This window comes from Danio rerio, chromosome 5 (assembly GCF_052040795.2).
Source record: "Danio rerio strain M-AB ecotype USA chromosome 5, GRCz13ab, whole genome shotgun sequence".
Classification (NCBI taxonomy): Eukaryota; Metazoa; Chordata; class Actinopteri; order Cypriniformes; family Danionidae; genus Danio; species Danio rerio.
The window spans coordinates 60,149,820-60,172,500 of record NC_141025.1 but is presented as its reverse complement, the minus strand read 5'-3'; the positions used below and the strand labels follow the sequence as shown (position 1 = coordinate 60,172,500).

At 39.4% G+C, this 22,681-nt stretch overlaps 1 protein-coding gene and 1 long non-coding RNA gene across 2 annotated transcripts in view; both read right to left on the bottom strand.

Moving 5' to 3' along the window:
* naa38 (N-alpha-acetyltransferase 38, NatC auxiliary subunit) overlaps window positions 1–13,667 on the bottom strand; it is a 32,895-nt gene extending 19,228 nt beyond the window's left edge. The window contains exon 1 of the mRNA NM_001160291.1: window positions 13,587–13,667. Within this exon, the coding sequence (NP_001153763.1) occupies window positions 13,587–13,631 (45 nt within the window). The 5' untranslated portion in view covers window positions 13,632–13,667. The remainder of the gene's footprint in view (window positions 1–13,586) is intronic.
* LOC141385614 (uncharacterized) lies at window positions 1,293–3,935 on the bottom strand. The gene is made up of 3 exons (XR_015491838.1): window positions 3,786–3,935; window positions 1,492–3,704; window positions 1,293–1,394 (listed from the first exon to the last, which is right to left on the bottom strand). It is a non-coding gene; the product is annotated as an uncharacterized LOC141385614 (long non-coding RNA).
* Window positions 13,668–22,681: the final 9,014 nt, after the last annotated feature.

Genomic DNA, 22,681 nt, shown 5'->3' with positions numbered 1-22,681 from the left:
AAGAATGATATTCGGAAGGAACAGTCAGAACTGCTCAAGAAAGATTTCTGTGAGCTCTTGGAAACAGCTGAAAGATTGAAGGTTCAGCCGTTCATAAGTGGACCACTCCCTGCAAGAGGGACAAATATGTTTTCACGGCTTCTTGGTCTGAATGTATGGCTACAGAAAACATGTAACAAGAAAGGACTGAATTTCATCGACAACTTCAATCTCTTCTGGAACCAAAGACAGCTGTTTACATTAGACGGCCTTCATCCAAACAAACTTTGTGCAAAGGTGCTAAAGGACAATATTTTTTTCTCCCTCAATCATCCATCAGCTGTGTATGCCACTGAACTGAATTGTACACACACACCTAGCAAATGTCCGGATGACCACAGGACCTCAAATCAGCTCCTGAGTGGACTTGTGGCTGACGAATCACCCAAGGACAGTGATAATGCCATGCAGTCAAAACACCAATGTTGATAGAGACACTATCAGTTGCCCTCTGCTCAACACAGGCAGACTGTGATGCATCAGAACAGCATCAAGTCTCGTCACTCAAAAATGATCCTCAGGAAAACATTTCTGCAGACAGAATCTCCAGATGCACAACCTCTGTCACCGGACACGTTCTCATTGTCACAATGTTCACCACTCTTGGGTTTTTCAAAAAAGATGGAGGAACTGGTGTATGCTGGAACTAAACTTTCACACTCCATTGCCGCAAGCCCCCAGTTACCAACCAAAAAGCGGCCTGCTCCACAACCACCAATGAGCCCACCTGGAAGAGCCCTCCGATCAGACCGCCTGGGCCCAAACAACAACGCCCCATCTTCAGCTGGTGAACACAAGAGCTCTCTGTGATGTGTGTCAGGGACCTGCTTAGATAACAGTGTCTTTATCAAATGTTTTCAGAACAAGCAGGAACCCAGTGTGTCTGTAAGCAGCTTTCTCTAAGCAGATATGTATTGTGTTAAGTGACAGAAAACCAAAGACTTCATCAGGCCGTATAGCAAATCATTCAAATCTGGTGTCTATTAAATGTAGATCTGAGACTACTATAGAAAAAACAGCTAAAACTGTTAAGTTAGCGCTTTTAAACATCAGATCACTCATTTACATTTACATTTAGTCATTTAGCAGACGCTTTTATCCAAAGCGACTTACAAATGAGGACAAGGAAGCAATTTACACAACCAAGAGCAACAATGAATAAGTGCTATAATCAAGTTTCAGGTCTGTAAAGTCTAAGAAGGGAAGTATTAGTAGTATTAGTATTTATTTATTTATTTATTTATTTATTTTTTGTACAGTTAGTGTGATATTCAGAGAGGCAATTACAGATTAGGAAGTGTAGTGGAGACTAAATAGTTGAGTTTTTAGTCGTTTCTTGAAAGTAGCGAGTGACTCTGATGTTCTGATGCAGTTAGGGAGTTCATTCCACCAACTGGGCAGATTGAGCGTGAGCGTTCGCGAAAGTGATTTCTTCCCCCTTTGGGATGGAACCACGAGGCGACGTTCATTCACAGAACGCAAGTTTCTGGAGGGCACATAGATCTGCAGAAGCGAGAGCAGATAAGGAGCAAGGCCAGAAGTCACTTTGTAGGCAAACATCAGAGCTTTGAATTTGATGCGAGCAGCAACTGGCAGCCAGTGCAAACGGACTAGCAGCGGAGTGACATGTGCTCGTTTAGGTTTATTGAAGACCACTCGTGCTGCTGCATTCTGGAGCAGTTGAAGAGGCTTGATAGAGATAGAGTTAGCTGGAAGCCCAGCTAGTAGAGAGTTACAGAGAGTCTCCAGTTTGGAGAGAACAAGAGCTTGAACAAGGAGTTGAGCTACATGTTCAGATAAGAAGGGTCGGATCTTTCTGATGTTATAGAGTGTGAATCTGCACGATCGAGCAGTTCTAGAGATGTGGTCAGAGAAGTTTAGTTGGTCATCAATCGTTACTCCAAGGCTTTTCACCATTTTGGATGCAGTAATGGTTGCCCCGTCCATCTAGATTGAAAAGTTATGGTGTAGAGTCGAGTTGGGAGAAACTACAAGCATTTCCGTTTTTGCGAGGTTCAGCTGAAGATGATGATCTTTCATCCAGTGTGAAATATCCAACAGGCAGGCTGAAATGCGAGCTGGAACCGAGGGATCATCAGGATGAAAAGAGAGGTATAGCTGGGTATCATCAGCATAGCAGTGGTAGGAGAATCCATGTCTCTGGATGACTGGTCCTAGAGATGATGTGTAGATGGAGAAGAGAAGTGGCCCAAGAACAGAGCCTTGAGGTACCCCAGTGTTTAGATGCTGTAGGTTGGACACCTCACCCCTCCAAGACACCCTGAATGATCTGTCAGTGAGGTAAGATCTGAACCATTGTATAACAGTGCCCGCAACGCCGAGTGACTCGAGCGTAGATAGCAGGATCTGGTGGTTGACAATGTCAAAAGCAGCTGACAAGTCCAGCAAAATGAGGACTGATGATTTAGAGTCTGCTTTAGCCAGTCTGAGATCCTCCACGACCGAGAGCAGGGCAGTCTCACTTGAGTGGCCTTTCTTAAAGCCGGATTGCTTGTTGTCCATGAGATTGTTTTAAGTAAGAAAGTCCAGGACTTGATTGAACACTACTTTCTCCAGAATCTTGGCCATGAATGGAAGCAGGGATACTGGTCTGTAGTTTTCAAGTAGCGTATGGTCCAGGTTGGGTTTCTTTAGCAGTGGGGTTACCCTAGCCTGCTTAAATGAAGTGGGGAATAAACCAGAGTCAAGAGATGTGTTAATTATGTGAGTCAGTGTTGGTATGACTGCAGGAGAGATGGCTTGCAAGAGATGAGAGGGAATGGGATCGAGTGGACAGGTGGTTGCATGGCTAGATAGCACCAGTTTGGACACCTCAGACTCAGAGAGCTGAGAAAAAGAGGTGAGTGTGTGTGGTGTTGGTGGTGTACCTTGCGTGTTTGTTGTAGGTGCAGCAAATTGAGCACTGATTTTTGCAGTTTTGGTGCAAAAGAATGTAGCAAAGTCATCAGTAGTAAGTGTGGAGGATGCGGGTGGAGGAGGAGGATAGAGGAGGGAGGAAAATGTTTTAAAAAGTAGGCGAGGATTAGTGGCATTGTTTATTTTCAGACGGTAATATGTCTGCTTTGCCGAAGTAACCTCAGCTGAGAAAGAGGACAGAAGAGTTTGGTATGTTAAGAGCTGTGCAGGATTTTTAGTTTTCCGCCAAATTCTTTCTGTAGCTCGAAGTTTTGAGCGATGCTCACGGAGAGCATCCGAGAGCCAGGGTGCAGGAGGACTGGCACGGGCTGGCCTGGATGCAAGAGGACATAATTGGTCTAGACATGATGCTAGTGTGGAGCAGAGTGTATTAGTGGCACTGTTCGAATCAAGTGCAGAGAGTTTGCAAGATGGAGGAAGAGAGTCTGAAACAATGGTGGATAGTCTATTGGGTGAGAGAGATCGTATGTTTCTGCGAAAGGTAACCAGTGTTGGAGTGTGTGGCGGCTCAGGAGTAATGTGGATGTTGAGAGACAGAAGGAAATGATCCGATATTTGTAGTGGAGTTACTATTGTTTGATCAGAGAAGCAGTGTCGTGTGTAAATAAGGTCTAGCTGATTACCTGATTTGTGGGTAGCAGAGGTAGGTGCTCTTTTTAGGTCAAAAGAGGCAAGCAGAGTCTGAAAGTGTGCAGCTTGCGGTTTGTCAACGTAAATGTTGAAGTCACCTAGCACCAGCAAGGGAGTGTCAATATTAGAAAAAGATGAGAGAAGAACATCCAGTTCATCTAAGAAGTGACCTAATTTACCTGGTGGGCGGTAGATGACAACCACATTTATGTAGAAGGGGTGGATAATGGTGACTGCATGGAATTCAAAGGAGCTGATTGTTGGCAGGGACGGTATCAGAGTAAATTTCCATTCTTTGGAAATTAGTAGTCCAGTCCCACCCCCTCTCCCTGTGTGACGAGGAGTGTGGGAAAAAGAGAAATTAGCAGAAAGAGTAGCATGTGTAGCAGTGTCCTCCGGCCTCAACCAGGTCTCAGTTAGAGCCATGAGATTATAGTCAGAATATGTAGCTATGGAGGTAATAAAATCTGCCTTGTTAACAGCTGATTGACAGTTCCAGAGGCCCACGGAGAGAGAGAGTTGTGAAATAGCAGATACATGTATTGAACGAAGGTTGTGAGGATTACGCCTGCAGCGTACCTCCCGTGTTTTGCGAGTGTTAGTAACAACAGGAATTAGAAAACACATAATAAAAGTGCACTGACAACAAAAGATAAAGTAAAAAAAAAAAAAGAAAGTAAAGTACTCAAGTGCTTTGTCGGTGTCTTTGCTCGGTGGAGTCGCGCAGGTAGAGTCGATGGTCATTACACTCGTCGGTCTTCACACGAGGCTGCCACGGTGAACTAGTTGTTTATATAACCCCAAAGCACTAACGTTAGCTGATTAAATTCAGCTGGACACGCCTCGAGAGTCAAAACAAGGGCCGAAACTGAGGCGGACGACGCGAAACCGACCGTGTTCGCTACACAAGCTCTTATAGTAACCAAGGAAACAGTGGCTAAACACTTGTAGTATTAAACACAACTGAAAGCAAGTTTAAATGTCCTACAACTTTACACAAACAGCTGAAAACAAGTCCTCAAACCATACACAACAACTGAAACAAGTCTTAAATGTACTTACAATAATGTCACTCAACAATAAGTCTCTTTTAGTCAATGATTTTATCAACACAAATTGCCTTGATTTTATGCTTTTAAATGAAACTTGGCTAGATGACAGTTGTAGCGCAGCAGTTCTGAATGAAGCAGCTCCTTTAAACTTTGACTTTGAGTGTTTGCAGAGCTAATAGGAGAGGTGGAGGCATCGCTGCCCTGTTTAAAGATGTCTATGATTGTAAACAAGTGTCATTTGGTGACTATTTGTCTTTTGAATATCTGAGTATAGCACTAAAAGGGTCTCCACGCATCTTACTGATCATTATCTACAGACCTCCAAAATATTCTCCAGCTTTTATTGAGGATTTAACAGAGCTGTTATCAATTGTAACCTCTGAATTTGATTATTTTAGTATTGCTGGGGATTTTAATATTCACATTGATAATCCAGAAATCAATGCTGTAAAAGAACTGATGACTGTTTTTAACACTTTTGATCTGACTCAGCATGTTCAAGGACCCACACACAATCGTGGACACACTCTTGATCTACTTATAACTAAGGGTTTACACATTTCATCGACTGTTGTTAAGGATGTGGCACTATCTGATCATTTCTGTATCTTTTTTGATATATTGATCACTCCAGCTATTAAAGACAGATCTGTCTCTGTCAGAAAGAGATGCATAAATGAGAACACCAGTGAGCAGTTTATGAAGGCCATATCGCTAGCACCAAGTATATCTGCAGATTCTGTTGATTCTCTCCTTGATTTGTTCAATTCTAAAATTGAGAATGTCATAAATGACATCGCTCCTGTTAAAGTCAAGAAGATGACTGGCAGGTTAAAGGGATCTTGGACAAGGTCACCTAGAGTACAAATGATGAAAAGACAGAGCAGAAAAGCTAAGCGTATGTGGAGAAAGACGAAACTAGTAGTCCATTATAATATCTATAAAGACAGTCTTCATGCCTTTAATATGGAACTAAACACTGCTAGACAGACTTCCTTTTCAAGCCTTATAAACAGCAACTTAAATAATGCTCGTACACTCTTTGCAACGATAGAGAGACTCACAAACCCCCCCAGTCGGATTCCAAGTGAGCTCCTCTCTGAAAGCAAATGTAATGAGTTTGCTCATTTCTTCACTGATAAGATTAATAATATCAGAAAAGCAATCAGCTCATCCAATCAGTCAAGTTGTGTCGATATCAAACAAGCTCAACCACAACTTAAGAAATCAGACATTATGTCTGATTTCATGGCAATTAACGGCAAAATCTTAGAAGAAATTGTGCAAGTTATGAAAACATCAACCTGCAGTCTTGACATGCTCCCCACATCATTCTTCAAAACGGTGTTTACATGTTTAGAAATGGATCTCCTAAAAGTGGTAAATGCTTCACTTCTCTCAGGGATTTTTCCAACCTCACTTAAAACTGCAGTTGTTAAACCCTTCTTGAAGAAGAGCAACCTGGATAACACCCTATTGAGCAATTACAGGCCAATCTCAAATCTCCCTTTCATTGGCAAAATCATTGAAAAAGTTGTTTTCAACCAGGTTAACAAGTTCTTAAACTTCAGGGGGTGTTTAGACAATTTTCAATCTGGTTTCAGAGCACATCACAGTACAGAGAGCGCTCTTATAAAGATAATCAATGATATACACCTAAATACAGATTCAGGTAAAATAACAGTGCTGGTAATGTTGGATCTCAGTGCTGCATTTGACACTGTCGATCACAGCATACTTCTGGATAGGCTAGAAAACTGGGTTGGGCTGTCTGGCACGGTCCTCAAATGGTTTAGATCTTACCTTGAAGGTAGAGGTTACCATGTCAGTATAGGTGACCATAGGTCGAGGTGGACACCCATGACGTGTGGAGTCCCACAAGGCTCGATTCTGGCACCTCTCCTGTTCAACCTTTACATGCTCCCTCTGAGCCAATGATGAGAAAGAACCAAATCTCCTACCACAGCTATGCTGATGACACTCAGATCTACCTAGCCTTACTGCCTAATGACTACAGCCCCATTGACACCCTCTGCCAAAGCATTGATGAAATGAGCAATTGGATGTGCCAAAACTTTCTTCAGTTAAACAAAGAGAAAACTGAAATGATTGTGTTTGGAAACAAAGATGAGGTTCTCAAGGTAAATGCGTACCTTGGCACTAAAGGTCAAACGACAAAAATAAGGTCAAGAATCTTGGTGTGACTCTTGAGTCAGATCTGAGTTTCAACAGTCATGTCAAAGCAGTCAGTAAATCAGCATCCTATCATCTCAAAAACATAGCAAGAATCAGATGCTTTGTTTCTAGTGAAGATTTAGAAAAACTTGTTCATGCTTTTATCAGCAGCAGGGTGGATTACTGTAATGGACTCCTCACTGGTCTTCCTAAAAAGACAGTCAGACAGTTGCAGCTCATCCAGAATGCTGCAGCCAGAATTCTAACCAGAACCAGAAAATCAGAGAACATCATACCTGTCCTCAGGTCTTTACACTGGCTGCCAGTTACATTCAGAATAGATTTTAAAGTATTATTACTGGTCTATAAATCACTAAATGGCCTAGGACCTAAATACATCACAGATATGCTCACTCAATACAAACCTAACAGATCACTCAGATCATTAGGATCATATAAACTAGAAGTTCCAAGAGTTCAGTCAAAGCAGGGTGAATCGGCTTTTAACCACTATGCCCCTCGCTGCTGGAATCAGCTTCCAGAAATGATCAGATGTGCTCCAACATTAGGCACATTGACTGAAAACAAATCTGTTTAGCTGTGCCTTTACTGAATGAGCACTGTGCTGCGTCCGACAGATTGCACTATCATGTTTTTCTCTTCTTCTTCTTCATTCTTTTATATCACATTTTACCTGTTTTTATGTTTTGTTTTGTTTTTAGGCATTTTTATTATTTGTTTTTATTTTTATTTTACTTGTTTCTTTTATTCTTGTTTATGTAAAGCACTCTAAATTGCCATTGTGTATGAAATGTGCTATATAAATAAACTTGCCTTGCCTTGCCTTGCCTTGCCTTATTAGGGAGAAAGTCAGAATGTGTGAATATAAAACCAATTTTACCTCAGACATTCACCTCGTTCATCAGGTAAAATATTATGACCCCTATCGTGAATTATTTGTGCATGGTATTATTTGATAACAAAAACTAGAAGGGCAAAGAATTACTACAATATTTCTATATAATGCAGGCAGGTAAACTCACACTATCTTTGACTTCCTTTTTTTTTTTTTAATATTGGAAACGTGTAACCATTGACTTCCAAATCTGTTTTTCCCACTATAGAAGTCAATGGTTACAGATTTTTAGCTTTCTTCAAAATATCTTGGTTTGTGATCAACAGAAGAAAGTCAATAAGGTTTGAAACCACTTGAGGGAGAGTAAAAATATTCTGTACTGTCAATGAGGAAAGGCACTTTTTATTCACGTATGAGGAATATTCATCTTGTAGAAGAAAAACAAATAACATTCAAAAAATTGTTTGTTCTTACATGCTCAACTTATAATGGGTACAGTCTACTGTATATATAAGATGGTTTGCAGTAGAGATTTGCGCGGGACTAAATTTTAAATCCCGCTCCCGCCCGCACCTGCCAGGTTTTAGCCGGAACCCGACCGCTCCCGCTTATATTAAGCACTTGATGTCCCGCTGCCCGACCCGCCCCGTTTTCTATCTGCCGCGCCCGATCCCGCTAAAGAGCGGGGGGAGAAAAAAAACGAAAATCACCCAGTTATACAGTCCAGACAGCCCTATAACAAGCTGTCTGTATAAACACACACACGCACAGCACCAAGCACACGCACACAGACAAAGCTTTCTCTCTCGCGCCCTCTAACACACATCATAAGCACTAAGCACAAACACAGGCAAAGCTCTCTATCTCTCATTCGCGCGCGCGCGCACACACACACACACACACACACACACACACACACACACACACACACACACACACACACACACACACACACACACACACACACACACACACACACACACACACACACACACTAGGCTTGGGCGGTATTACGGTATTATGGTATACCGCGGGATCTAAAAATAGCAACGGTGTCAGTTTCAATACCGTTATACCGTCATAAAATATTAAATATCCTTTATTTAATGCCTACAAAAACGTATGTGTGGTTGTCATCACGGGACAGTGTGGAGGAGAGAGGGAAAGGAAGGGGGAGAGGGAGGGAGAGAAGGGGGAGAGGGAGGGGGAGAGGTGACGTGACGTGACGAGTCGCGCTTCAAAGTGTCCTGCAGTTTGGCAGTTTAGACTGAACAGAAGGGAGACGTGGTTAATATGAACGAGAGGTCTGCATTAGAGCTAAAGATCTTTGCCCAAACCCGGCGAGACCCGAAAAAATCCAAATCCCTGCATTAAAATCCATCCCTGCAAAGGTGAAACAAATGATGACGAAGTAGTAAAAAAAGCGAATTTTGACGGCGGTCAAGCCACTCACTAGCTCATAAGGAGCGGTTATTCCAGCCGCAGGTATTTCGCGGTCGCTCATACACTGCGTATTACGGTAGAGCCCTAAACCGCAAGTTGACAGGTAAAAAGAAGAGGCCATTCGCTAAAGTGAAACTGCTGTCATGGAAAATTAAATGCATGTTCCTGACTGGTAGAAGATGAACAAACAATCCTACACAAAACTTGCTAAATCAGCCGGATCAGAACTCTGCATCTTGACCTGTAGCCGCAGGAAAGGGTGTTCAGCTGCTGGACGCACATGAGTGAGAGACTGCGCTAAAGCCAGTGGATTTAATAATGATCCTCCACAAACACACGTAGCCTAATCTTGGTGAGTAAAGGGTTTTTAAATTATAAATAAATATTAATTAAACCATATAATCATAATGTAGACAGAGTATACAGGCTAATGGTGGCATTATTCTTTTATTATTCAGCTTCACCGTCGCCTTAATGCCAGATTGTGAAGAGAAGTGGAGAAACAACTTGCACAGCCTTTATCTTAATTTCGTTATTGCCAAAATACCCGTCACCATTTAGAGTCTATTTTAATTTGATTTGTTAAGCAAGATTACTTTTCATTGGTGTGTAGGCTAATTTAAAGGCTAAGTGCATGTACCTAGACCTATAGAGTGCTGAGATGTTACGATGTTACAGCTGTAAGACTTATTTTATTTCTTTGTTCCAACTTTCAAGTGGCCTATAGTCTACGCTTGTTACGAATAAATGATGTTAAAACATATAAATTACTCATTCTTGAAAAAAATGCATTAGAGCTGTGTGCATGAGCACATTTTAATGTAGGCTGTGAACGGGTTTGGGCTGTACAAAGCTGTCAATCAAAATGTACCTGTCGGACTCGGGACCTATCGGGTATAATTTTTATTGCCCGATTACAGCTCTGCATTCACGCTGCTGTTCCGCGGGAGCCAGACAGATTTCTTACGGTGTGGGAGTAAATTTCTGAATAAATCGCGGGAGAGATTTGTGTGTGTGTGTGTGTATGTACAGGTATGTGTAAGAGAGAGAGAGAGAGAGAGAGAGAGGTGCTGTGCGTCGCTTTGCTCTCTCTCTCTCTCTTTCTCTCTCTGACCGCGAGCCTAAGGTCGCATAGAATGTATTCAGTTTCTGAATGGTTTAGGCTCAAGCCAACAGTTTGGTGACGCTGTCTGAGCCTTACGTCATAATTTTTTTTTATTACGCCGGTAATACCGGATACCGGGGTAAAATATGGAGGCGGTTTGACGGTATCAAAATTTGGATACCGCCCAAGCCTAACACACACACACACACACACACACACACACACACACACACACACACACACACACACACACACACACACACACACACACACACACCTCTCATTCGCGCCTGCGCATACATACACACACACACACTGCAACAAACAAGCTAAACACAGCATCGTGCTATTTCATTTACACACATACATACGCGTGCTCACTCAGGAGTGGGGAGCGATATTGCCAGACAGCCCGCTCCCGTCCCAAATTAAACCCGTTACCGACCACTCCCGTGATTTATTCGGAAATTTATACCCGCGCCGTAGAAATCTGGTCGGGTCCCGCGGCGCCCACGGGACAGCTGCGGGAATGCAGACCTCTAGTTTGCAGTTCACTATCCAGAGGTCTGCAAATGTGGTTGGGTTTTCTGTATTGTGTTATATTAAAAATCATATGGTGAATTTTAAAATATATATTATTAATAAACATGATTTAAACTTTTGCATTATTTCCCCAGATTATATGCATCAGCCCTCACTGCGTGTCTGACGGTGGACTACTGGAGTTCATCACAGGCTCGACGAGAATGCAGAACTTTGCACTACACTTGCTCTCCTTTCTAGATCCTTCCAGCGGGTTTACAAGGATGAAGCTGTCGGCATCTTTTTACACAGCATTCACAATTTAACACATTAAAGACATGATGGTGTGGTACCCACATAAGCGTTGGCCAACTTACTGAAAAATAATTTTAAATACTTTTAAATGGGTCAGATGATATATTTTCCTTTCAGTATACACACACTCACACAGATACTTATACATATATAAAGAGTAAAAATGCTGGGTATTAACACTGCTTATGATTTTGTGCTATATAAATAAAAATCGACCTTGGGTTGCATTTAGAATTTGAACTTGAATTAGGGTTGAAGTTTATTTAATCATAATGCAGATTAGATCTGTTGATCAAATCTTTGTAAATATTTTATACTGTAACAACTATACTTGTCTTTTTATGGATTGTAGCCTAAATGGGATCCGATACAGATAACCTTATACCCAATGAAAAAATGACAAAAAGACATATTTAAAAACTTATTTTAATTGTTTTAATATTTGATGTTGTTTTTATATTAATACAGAAGCTCTGAAAACTATTTGTAAAATAAAAAAGATTTTCCAGTACCTTGTTGACATGTTTCTGTATTATTCTAGACGTTCTGTGTTATTTGTGTTTTGTATTCACTTGTCTACTATTAAAAATAGTGTCAATGTGGCATAACTGTGTTAAATGCTCATTAGTTTCTGTTACTGGTAAGTATTAATACTTATAGATGATCAATACTAGCTTTGCTGTTGCCAGATAAGATTTTGTTATCTTACATATCTCTCTGTAAGCCAACACTGGCCTCACCATAAACCTGCTCTGTTCTCCCTTACAATAGAGTTAAATTACACTTCTCAGACTGCTGTTCTGTCTGCTGGTCTGTCCGCAGGCTTATAATTGTATGGCTGTGGTCTGTCATTTGTGTGAGTCTCTCAGAATGTCTTATTGCGGCAACCAAACGCGCACCACGATCAGTTGTCTTCATAGTGTGTTTTTTTTTTTTTTTTTGTCTTCATAGTGTTTATATGCGCAAACTCCCTGATCAGACGTCACTTCTGGTCTGGCGATTCAAATGCAGAAGTAAATTTCCGTGACTTAAAACGACTCCAAATGGCTTAATAATAAACTTTAACGTTTATTTTAAAGAAAATCTAATTCTTACTTCACTCTTACACACATTGTCTCACTGGGGTGTCTAACCTACAATATGCTCTTTAAAATAGCCAGTGAAAAGCTACAATGTCAGAGCAAAAAGTCATTTGTGCACCAATGAAGACGGGACTCTCCACAGACTCTCTCCATCTGAACCATAAAAAACAGTGGTTACATTTAATTTGCAAAACTAATGTTTAGTAAATTGATTCTGAATCAGGGGTTAAGGTGTCTGTGTAATGCATAAACAATGATTACATAAAGAACAATTAGATGGCTGACTTTCTAAACAGATTAGGTTTTCTGTAAAGATATCATGCTTATACTAGGCTGTATTTGCATTATAGTGTTTTCAGTTAAAACCGGTTAAAACAATTAAGTTCTACTATAGAGTAACCCCAAATACAGCATCTTTGACCTGTAAAAGATCAATTTGAAAATGTTGAACTAATTTTGGTTAGAAAACGCTATGGCGGAGTTTCAGTGTAGACTGATTAAAACACAGACTTTTGAATATGGAGTCAGTGCCTATCCATCAAGCTCCTCCTATGAGACTATTACACTTATTAAAATCTTATTTTTATGATGCTAAATCAAGTTCAAAGAATCTGCAGAAAATACATCCTGTGCGTTTTCTTTGCTTTAAAATGCTTTTATTTTGAATCCACAAAGCAATGGCATAGCGTTTTCAAGTCATGTTGTCCTCCTTGAAAATGTAATATATATTTTTATGTAACCGTGACTGGCCATCTCACATGGACTGAACATGCCAAATCATTGCTAACTTAACAACACAGTCAAACAAACATACATATAGGAACGACAAGTTACACTGCTCAGTTTAAAAAGTCAGTAAGCAAGTGTAAACAACGTAATAATTTAATGTCTATTTGCAAAGAACAACGCATCACAACAGCAGAAGATGAGAAAAGGGGACTAACGTTAGTGCACAAACTTAAAGCATTTAAAAGGTCAAACAAAAACGTTTTTAATCATTCTTAAAGAGTGGCAGTGTTAACTATTAAACTTAACTGCAGGGTATTTGGGGGCAAAAATTCGCATGCATGCTTGAATAGAGACATTTTTCAATTTAAATCTTATAAAAAAAAGCACTCCTTTAGTTGTTGTGCGTTTATATGTCGGGCTCATCAAGCATCTTCTGGTTAGGAACATGCATATAAACAAACTCGCTTATGGCTACAGGGACATCGGTATGCATTGTTCCGAATAAAACAATATTAAGATTAAGATATTTACACAAGTCGCTTTTATAACACTACTTCATCGTTGTCGTTTCTCATTGCGCATTGATCGGATCATATTGTATACACATAAAGTCATACACAACGCCATTCGACACTTTAGAAGTTCACATATAAGAAATAACGCTGTGTGATTAAGGTAGGTGCAGGTCTATTTAGCCATACCTCATTTTGCATTTGTGTGCTGTTCTCTTCCCTCTGTGATGCCATTAGAGCCTCCGGACTTCTTCTTCTTCTTTTTCCTGGTGTTTATTGGCGGTTCGCATTCTTATCAGAGCATTACCGCCACCTACTGTGGGTTATGGATCAGAGACACTAGCTGCGTCCTAAATGGCACACTATACACTATGCACTCATGCACTATGTACTTATGCACTTACACACTCAACAGGGTAGTATATGTATGTAGTGTTGTCCCAAATGGCACACTAATGTTTTTTTTTTTACTAAGCGGGAAATTCAAACCGTTTCCCTGATGCCAAATCATTGAAGTAAACGGCCGAATTATCAAATAATACCTGCCGTGAGGTTTGCCGCAATCACTATCGGGAGGCGCTATAATCACTCTCGTAAAAGAATTTTGCTTTCACCATCCAAATTAAATAAAGTTATTCAACATGTGCGTCCGATAGCTCCGCCCCTTCCGCTACGTAAGCAAACCTGCGGTCGTTGAGTGCGTGAAGTGTCCATCATTACACACTTCATTTTAGCGCTGAATGAGTGCATCATCCGGGTAATTAAAGTGCACTTATTATTATTAGAGTTTTCAGTGTGAACGCACTACTTACACTGTTTATACTACAAAATGGCGTAGAATAGTGCATAAGTATGCGATTTGGGACGCAGCTTCTCTTAAGCTGCGTCCCAAATGGCACACTATACACTATGCACTCATGCACTATGTACTTATATGCACTTACACACTCAACAGGATAGTATATGTATGTAGTGTCGTCCCAAATGGCACACTTATGTATTTTTACTAAGCGGAAATTCAAACCGTTTCCCTGATGACGTTTGACTGTTGCCAAATCAGTGAAATAAACGACTGAATTATCAAGTAATACCTGCCGTGAGTATTGCTGCATTCACCATCGGGAGGCGCTATAATCACTCTCGTAGGAGAATTTTGCTTTCACCATCCAAAATAAATAAAGTTGTTCAACATGTGCGTCCGATCGCTCCGCCCCTTCCGCTAAGTAAGCAAACCTGCGGTCGTTGAGTGCGTGAAGTGTCCATCATTCCACACTTCATTTTAGCGGCTGAATGAGTGCATCATCCGGGTAATTAAAGTACACTACTAACACTATTTATACTACAAAATGGTGTAAAATAGTGCATAAGTATGCGATTTGGGACGCAGCTTTAGAGCCTCCGGACCATGTGCATACTTTCTCCTTCTTAAACAGTTTGCTTTACGGTAGATACCAGGCTTCTACGTACATTACCGCCACCTATCGCTAAAATGGACCATTGACCAGGCTTCTACGTACATTACCGCCACCTATCGTTAAAATGGACCATTGACCAATCTGAATTAAAAAAAATAAAATAAATAACGGTATACCAATCAAACAGAGAATATAGTCAAGTGGTGGTCGCTGCAGAGCCATTTGGGTGAGCTGAGCTCCAGCGAAGGGGAGCTTGAGCTCCACCTTTTTAGCACTTCTTCTTCGAGTGATGACACTGGGGGTAGGGTTAGGGGTTGGGTTGGTGTACGCATTAAAACAGCTTACAGGAGGCAGAGCTAGAGCTCATGCTCCCCCTCGCTGGAGCTCAGCTCTGCTCAAATGGCTCTGCAGCTACAAACCGTATAGAGATTTTTCCTTTTCCATTTCTTTGAATGTTTCTAAAATAAGAACACTATAAATTGACTTAAAAGTAACATAACAAAACAATGGGGAAAACAAAACAAACAAAAAATGAAAAAGAAATGAGGAAACATGGAGAGTAAATCTTTATTGATGATTTCTGAATAAAGCACAAATTGTAGAAGTTAACAGCTTTCTTGTTACTACAAGTTGAAATGGTATTTAATTACAGCACCAGTTTTTTTGAAAATTCTAAAATGGGGATTACATATTACATTTATGCATTCCCAATAAATAGCAAGAAGTTTATACAAAAACTTGCATTAAATATTTTTATTCAGTGACTGGCTGGCTATTGACTAATTCTGTTCCAGTAATAGACATTTCAAGGCGGCTGGTTCAAATCCCGGCTGTGACAGCCCTTTCTGTATGGAGCTTGCATAACCCACAAAGTACCGCGTTCCGCGTAAGTACAGTGAAATTACCGTCTACTTTTCTGTACGTATTGTATAAGTATAATGAACGTATGTGTAGGTATGAAGGAACAAACCGTAATGCTTGGGTAAGGGGGTAACAATCAGATATTCAACACAAAAATTACCACGTAAGTACAGTGAAATAACGGTGTATTCTGTACGTATAGTGTAAGTATTAAATAACTTTTGCATAGTATAAGGGAACAAACTGTAATGCTTGGGTAATAAGGGGCTAATAACCATATGTTCAGTATGAAAAGTACCGCGTACGTACAGCGAAAAAACGGTGTACTTTTATTTAAATTGCAAAGGAACAAACCATAATGTATGAGTAATAGGAGGGTAACATTTATCATGCAAAGAACCGTGTAAGTATATTTCGTTGACGATGTACCTTTTCTTTAAGTATTGTATACATATGAAGAATTATGCAAGGGTGGTGACAACCTTATGTAACCTGCAAATGTACATGCACCTGCGTAAGTACATTAGTACTCTTATTCAGTGCTTGGGTTTTATATGGGGTGTTTAATGAATAAAAGGTTTACAACCTGTGAAATTATGAACCCTTATTGTATACAGTATGTATTTTAAATCTGCAATTCAATATAAAATATATTTCATACACTATACCTTATAAATGTTCACTCGTCAATCTCACCACAGCCATCAATGTCTCCATAGCTCACTATCAACAAATAAGTTTGCATGATATAGCCTATCGTCAGGGTTCAATGTAGATTAAAACAGGCTCGCATCTTTACTGCTGTTTGCAGAGGGGGGCTAACTGTTGCATTTCAGTGAACGTATAGCTGATGCTTTATAAAAAAATTTAGTAATTTGGTCTTCAATCAATAAAAAATGCTGCTGTAGTTTTCTCTGTTCTTAGTGTTCAAGTATACACTAGTGTGTTGAAGATCAGCTTCTTCCCTCCTTGTTCACTGCAGTTAAAGGGTAAATAGAATATTAGTTCCCCCCTTGTTCACTGTAGTTAAAGGGTAAATACCACATTTGAGGGTTGTAAAATAAAGTAAAGCACTGTTCTTCCCTTGTGCCCCCCTTGTTCCCTGTAGTTAAATGGTAAATACCACACTTGCGGGTTGTAAAATAAAGTGAAGAACTGTTCCCCCCCTTGTTCCCTGTAATAAATGGTAAATACCAAATTTGTTCCCCCCTTGTTACAAAAAATTACAAACACACAATATATTTCTTCTTTACTTTGTAACCTTTATTTTAACAAATAAGCATTTCAAAACGCTTCATCTTAATTAACATTGTCTTGTCTATCTTTGCCTATACTCATTCATTTATTTTCTTTTTGGCTTTGTCCTTTTCAGTTTGTTATTCTGGGGTCACCACAGTGGAATGAACCACCAACTTATCCAGCATATGTTTTACGCAGTGAATGTCCTTCCAGCTGCAACCCATCTCTGGGAAACATCCATACACACCCATTCACACTCATACACTACGGACAATTTATTCTACCCAATTCACCTGTACCACATGTCTTTGGACTGTGAGGGAAACAGGAGGACCTGGAAGAAAAAGAGAACTCCACACAGAAACGCCAACTGACCCAGTCGAGGCTCGAACCAGCAACCTTCTTGCTGTGAGGCAACAGCACTACCTACTGTGCCACTGTGTCACCACCCAGCTGCAACCCATCACTGGGAAACATCTATACACACATTTTCACACACACATACACTACAGACAATTTTAGCTTACTCGATGTCACCACATATTTTAGGACTTGTAGGGAAACTGGCACACCCAGAGGAAACCCACACTAACATGGGGAGAACATGCAAACTCCACACAGAATTGCCAACTGACCCAGCCGAGGCTCGAACCAGCCTCTTGCTGGGAGGCGATTGTGCTACCCACTGCGCCTGCCTATACTCAAACAGCCAGTGCTCCACACACACAGAGAGATCTGATCTGATCATCATCCAGTCCAGGGGTCACCAACCTTTATGAAACTGAGCGCTACTTCTTGGGTACCGATTAATGTGGTGGGCTACCAGTTTGATAAACACTTCTTAAATAACACATTTGCTCAATTTACTTTTAATTATACTTTATATTTTTGGTAATAATTAATGATATTCATCCAGGTGAAGACACTGATCATGTTAATGATTCTCACAAAAGTTATCAACAATGATTTACCAGGGTAGGAAATACCCTGTATTTAATGTATCAATGTGCAACACTATTTTTATATATCTCTGTAAATATTTACATTTTTAAATGATTACTTTTATATTAGATGAAGAAGCTTACTGGTAAGTGGCGCTATAGTGAGCTATTTTTGGAAATCAGCAAAACCTTGTGCTGCTGCAGTTTGATTCAACGAATCAGTAGGCGTGTACCTGAAGTAATAAAATACCGCGAGATTGATTCAAATGCACACGGAGCTATCTGTTGTTCTCCTGATGTTTTGATGTCACACTAGTCGTTCTGCTAAAGACGAATCGATTCAACTCGAGGTTGGTTCAAGATGGCGACCTGAGTAGACATAATTTTGAGCTCAGGCACCAAACACTTTTATATATGCCGCAAATAAGCTTTTTTCAAATCATATAGCTGCACTCCCTCATTATAATTTAGCTAATTAGCTCCGGCTTTACTATGGGTCGAAAGCGTGGACTGTTGGCTCTCTCTGAAAAAGTTAAGACTGTAAGTAATAGCACATGCTCTCTGGCTAGCGGCGGCCACGACTACGTTGCTGATCAACTCTCGCTCTGACAAAATTGAACAGAAGATTTTCGTTCTGAACAAAAAAGTTGACACCATGTCTTCTGAAGTACACTCTATAGTGACAAAGGTGACACACCTAGAATAACGAATAACTCGAGTTGAGGAACCAGTAATTCAAATGCAAAGACGGCTGGAAGATTTAGAAACGTACACAAGGCGACGTAACCTCAGGCTTGTTGGTGTTCCAGAGAAGATTAACGAGGATATTCACAACTAAGCTGCTAAAATCTGTCAGACACTCTGACCCACGGAGAAAAAAAGCTATTAGGAAGTATCGATGTTGCTCATCGCCTTGGAAGACTAGCGCAGAATGGCAACAACAACAAACCTAGAGACGTCATTATCCAGTTCACCTCGCGCACCATCAGAGATGCTGTCTGGAAAGCCGCCAAAACCTCTTCCTTTTTGCGGGAAAAAGAGATGCATTTCAAAGAAGACCTTCCTAAAAATGCCCATGAAAGAAGAATGAAACTCTGGCCGGAGGTGCAAAAAGCACGCAAGGCTAGGAAAATAGCCTACTTTATAGGAGCTAAAACTTTTGTGAAGGGAGAAAATTAAATCATCCTCGACAGGCTTTGTTAACTGCCTCTCTTTAATTACCTCTTTAAGGACTTTAAAAATAATCATCCATAAATTGTTATGGGCAACTGAGGACTTTTTTTCTGTGTAATTTCACCTTAAGGATTTCGCCGCGAATCCACCTTTTTTATTATGACGAACTCAGCAGCATGACAAAATACTTGCTTGTTTGCGTTTAAAGACTTTTTGATGGTGCCATCTGACAATAACGTTACTGACCTTTTGTAAATCTCGTTAATTCCAATCACAACTTGTAGGTTATAAGTTTTATGTTATAAGTTTTATGTCACTTTCTATTGTTTGTTTGAATGTCAGGGGTTTAAGGGATAATGTTAAACGTAAGGCCTTGTTTTTGTTTACGAAACGTTTTAATTCTGACTTTGTTTTTATTCAAGAGTCACATTCTATTACTACAGATGAGAATTTTTGGCGGTCACAATGGGGCGGTGATGTCTGGCTATTTCACGGTTCAAAGAATAATTTCAGAGGTGAAGTTTTGTTTTCAGAGCGTCATGAAAATGGTCATTTTGTATTATTAATTTTAAAATGTGACAGTATATCATTTATAATAGTTAATGTTTATGGGTTTAACAACAAAACTGATAACAATCTTCTTTTCATCACTTTGGAGAAAATAATTCTTTACTGGGTTTATAAATTTCCTAATGCTTTCATAATTTTAGGAGGCGACTTTAATGTTGTTTTAAATGAGATCAGGGACAGATGGCCTCCTGGTAAAATTTCAGTGCTGAATTCTAATTTAAAATTGTTTATGAATCGAATTGACCGTATTGATATATGGAGGGAAAAACACCCAGCTGACTTAGAATACACTTGGAGCAATAAAGATGGTTCTAGACGGTCCAGAATTGATTTTTGGCTACTGTCAAATAATATTGATAAAAATTACATTGATGTCAAAATTAGTTCGACCCCTCTAACTGATCATAAATTGATTTAGATTAATATTAATTTGTCCCCTAACTTAAATATGAAATATAACTCATACTGGAAGATAAATAGCTATTTACTTAAATTAAATGAGGTAAACTAAGAATTAGAAAGACAGATTTATTGGAATAAATCTAAAGAAGAAAAAAAAATAGTAGTAATTGGGAACTTTTAAAATTTGAAATAGGACATTATATGAGAAAGTTTAGCAGCACATTAGCTAAAGAGCAACGAATTAAAGAAGAAAAACTTGTACAAGACATTCTATCTATTTCCAGTATTTCTCCTGATAACATTTCATCTTTAGAAAAACAGCGCTTAACTGATCTACAAACTCAACTTGATATTATGTACAAAATGAAAGCCCAAGGAGCTTTTATAAGGTCAAGAAAGAATTGGTTGGAACACGGCAAACAGATGTCCGCCTACTTTTTTAAACTTGAAAAGTCTAGAGCGAAATTAAATTCAATATCTAAGTTGAATGTTAATAGTAACATCACAGATAATTTTAATACAATTTCAAATTTCTGCTTCAGTTAATATTCTAATCTTTATTCTTCCTCACATAATGAAACTAATATGTTGGCCTTCTACAAACAATTAGGCAATATAAATAAAATTAGTCAAGAAGACAAAACATTTTGCGACTATCCAATTTCCACTAATGAGATCAAAGAAGCCATTGAATGCTTAAAATTTAATAAGTCACCAGGTAATGATGGCATTACTTCTAAATTTTATAAGCTTTTTTTATAAGCTTTTCTTATCTTGACTCCCTTTCTTTTTGAAGTTTACTGTGAAAGCTTAAATCGATGTAATCTACATCCAACTTTAACTCGAGGAGTAATTTGTTTAATCCCAAAACCTAAGAAAGATTTATTACTTTTAGATAATTGGAGACCTATTAGCTTATTGAATAATCACTACAAAATGTTAGCCCATATTTATGCTAAAAGATTTAAATTAGTACTTGATTCAATAATAGATGAAAATCAATCTGGTTTTATGAGCAAGAGTCTTATATTTAATAATATAAGACTAGTATTTGACCTACATGTAATTGATTACAATGACCTAATTAAAGATGAGAGTTTTATTTTGTTTTTAGATTTTTTTAAAGCCTTTGACACTGTCGAACACCCTTTTATTTTTCATTGCTTAAATCTTTTTGGCTTTGGTTCACAGTTTTGTAATGTAATAAAAACCTTATGATGACAATAGCTCTGTGAAATTAAGTCAAGGCTTCACTAAAAGATTTTGTTTAAAAGGAGGCATGAGACAAGGTTGCCCAGTGTCACCTTATCTTTTTCTTGTTGCTGCTGAAACATTTTGCAATTTTATTAAGTCAAGTCCTTTAGAGGGTATACAGATTGATGATAAAAGCTTGTTTACTGTTAGGGTCCCTAACAGTACATCAACCATATTATGTCATCTATTACTTTATTTAGGACTAATGATGGGTTAAGACATACACTTAATCAAAAACTAACCTTAGGGGTAATTCACCCAAACATTACATTTACTTACCATTTAATGGGTAACAGAATTTAAATATTTACACTGAACTGCAAATAATCTTTACTTCAAAGTCTATTATGCCTGCACATATATTTAAGCTTTTCCCCTTTGCGCTTTAATTGTTATCATTATAAATGATCACAATCTCCCGTATGATCTGATGATAGTAGTTTTGTTTGATAGTAATGTATAGTGTCTATATGGTATCTGTAAATGTTTAGTGTGTATATTAAACAGAAAACGAAACATGTCTATAGCTTACTAAAAGCCTTTATGTCTATTCATATTTTTGTATAAAATGCAGAGCAGCAAGACCCGTGGATTTCATCAGCCACTCACCATCAGAGTCCTTAGTGGAGGTCATGAAGAGGAGAAAGAGGAATCCAAGCAAAAGATGCCAGAAAAAGGGAAAAGGAAATAATGTGTTATTTTGCTGATTGAGTATAGGCAGGCGCAGTGGATAGCACAATCGCCTCACAGCAAGAAGGTCGCTGGTTCGAGCCACGGCTGGGTCAGTTGGCATTTTTGTGTGGAGTTTGCATGTTCTCCCCATGTTAGCGTGGGTTTCCTCTGGGTGTGCTGGTTTCCCCTACAAGTCCTAAAATATGTGGTGACATTGGGTAAGCTAAAATTGTCTGTAGTGTATGTGTGTGTGTGAAAATGTGTGTATGGATGTTTCCCAGTGATGGGTTGCAGCTGGGTGGCGACACAATGGCACAGTAGGTAGTGCTGTTGTCTCACAGCAAGAAGGTTGCTGGTTCTAGCCTAAACGGGGTTAGTTGGCGTTTCTGTGTGGAGTTCTCTTTTTCTTCCAGGTCCTCCGGTTTCCCTCACAGTCCAAAGACATGTGGTACAGGTGAATTGGGTAGACTAAATTGTTCGTAGTGTATGAGTGTGAATGGGTGTGTACGGATGTTTCCCAGAGATGGGTTGCAGCTGGAAGGACATTCACTGCGTAAAAAATATGCTGGATAAGTTGGTGGTTCATTCCACTGTGGCGACCCCAGATTTACAAACTGAAAGGGACAAAGCCGAAACGAAAATGAATGAATGAGTATAGGCAAAGATAGACAAGACAATGTTTAATTAAGATGAAGTGTTTTAAAATGCTTATTTGTTAAAATAAAGGTTACAAAGTAAAGAAGAAATATGTTGTGTG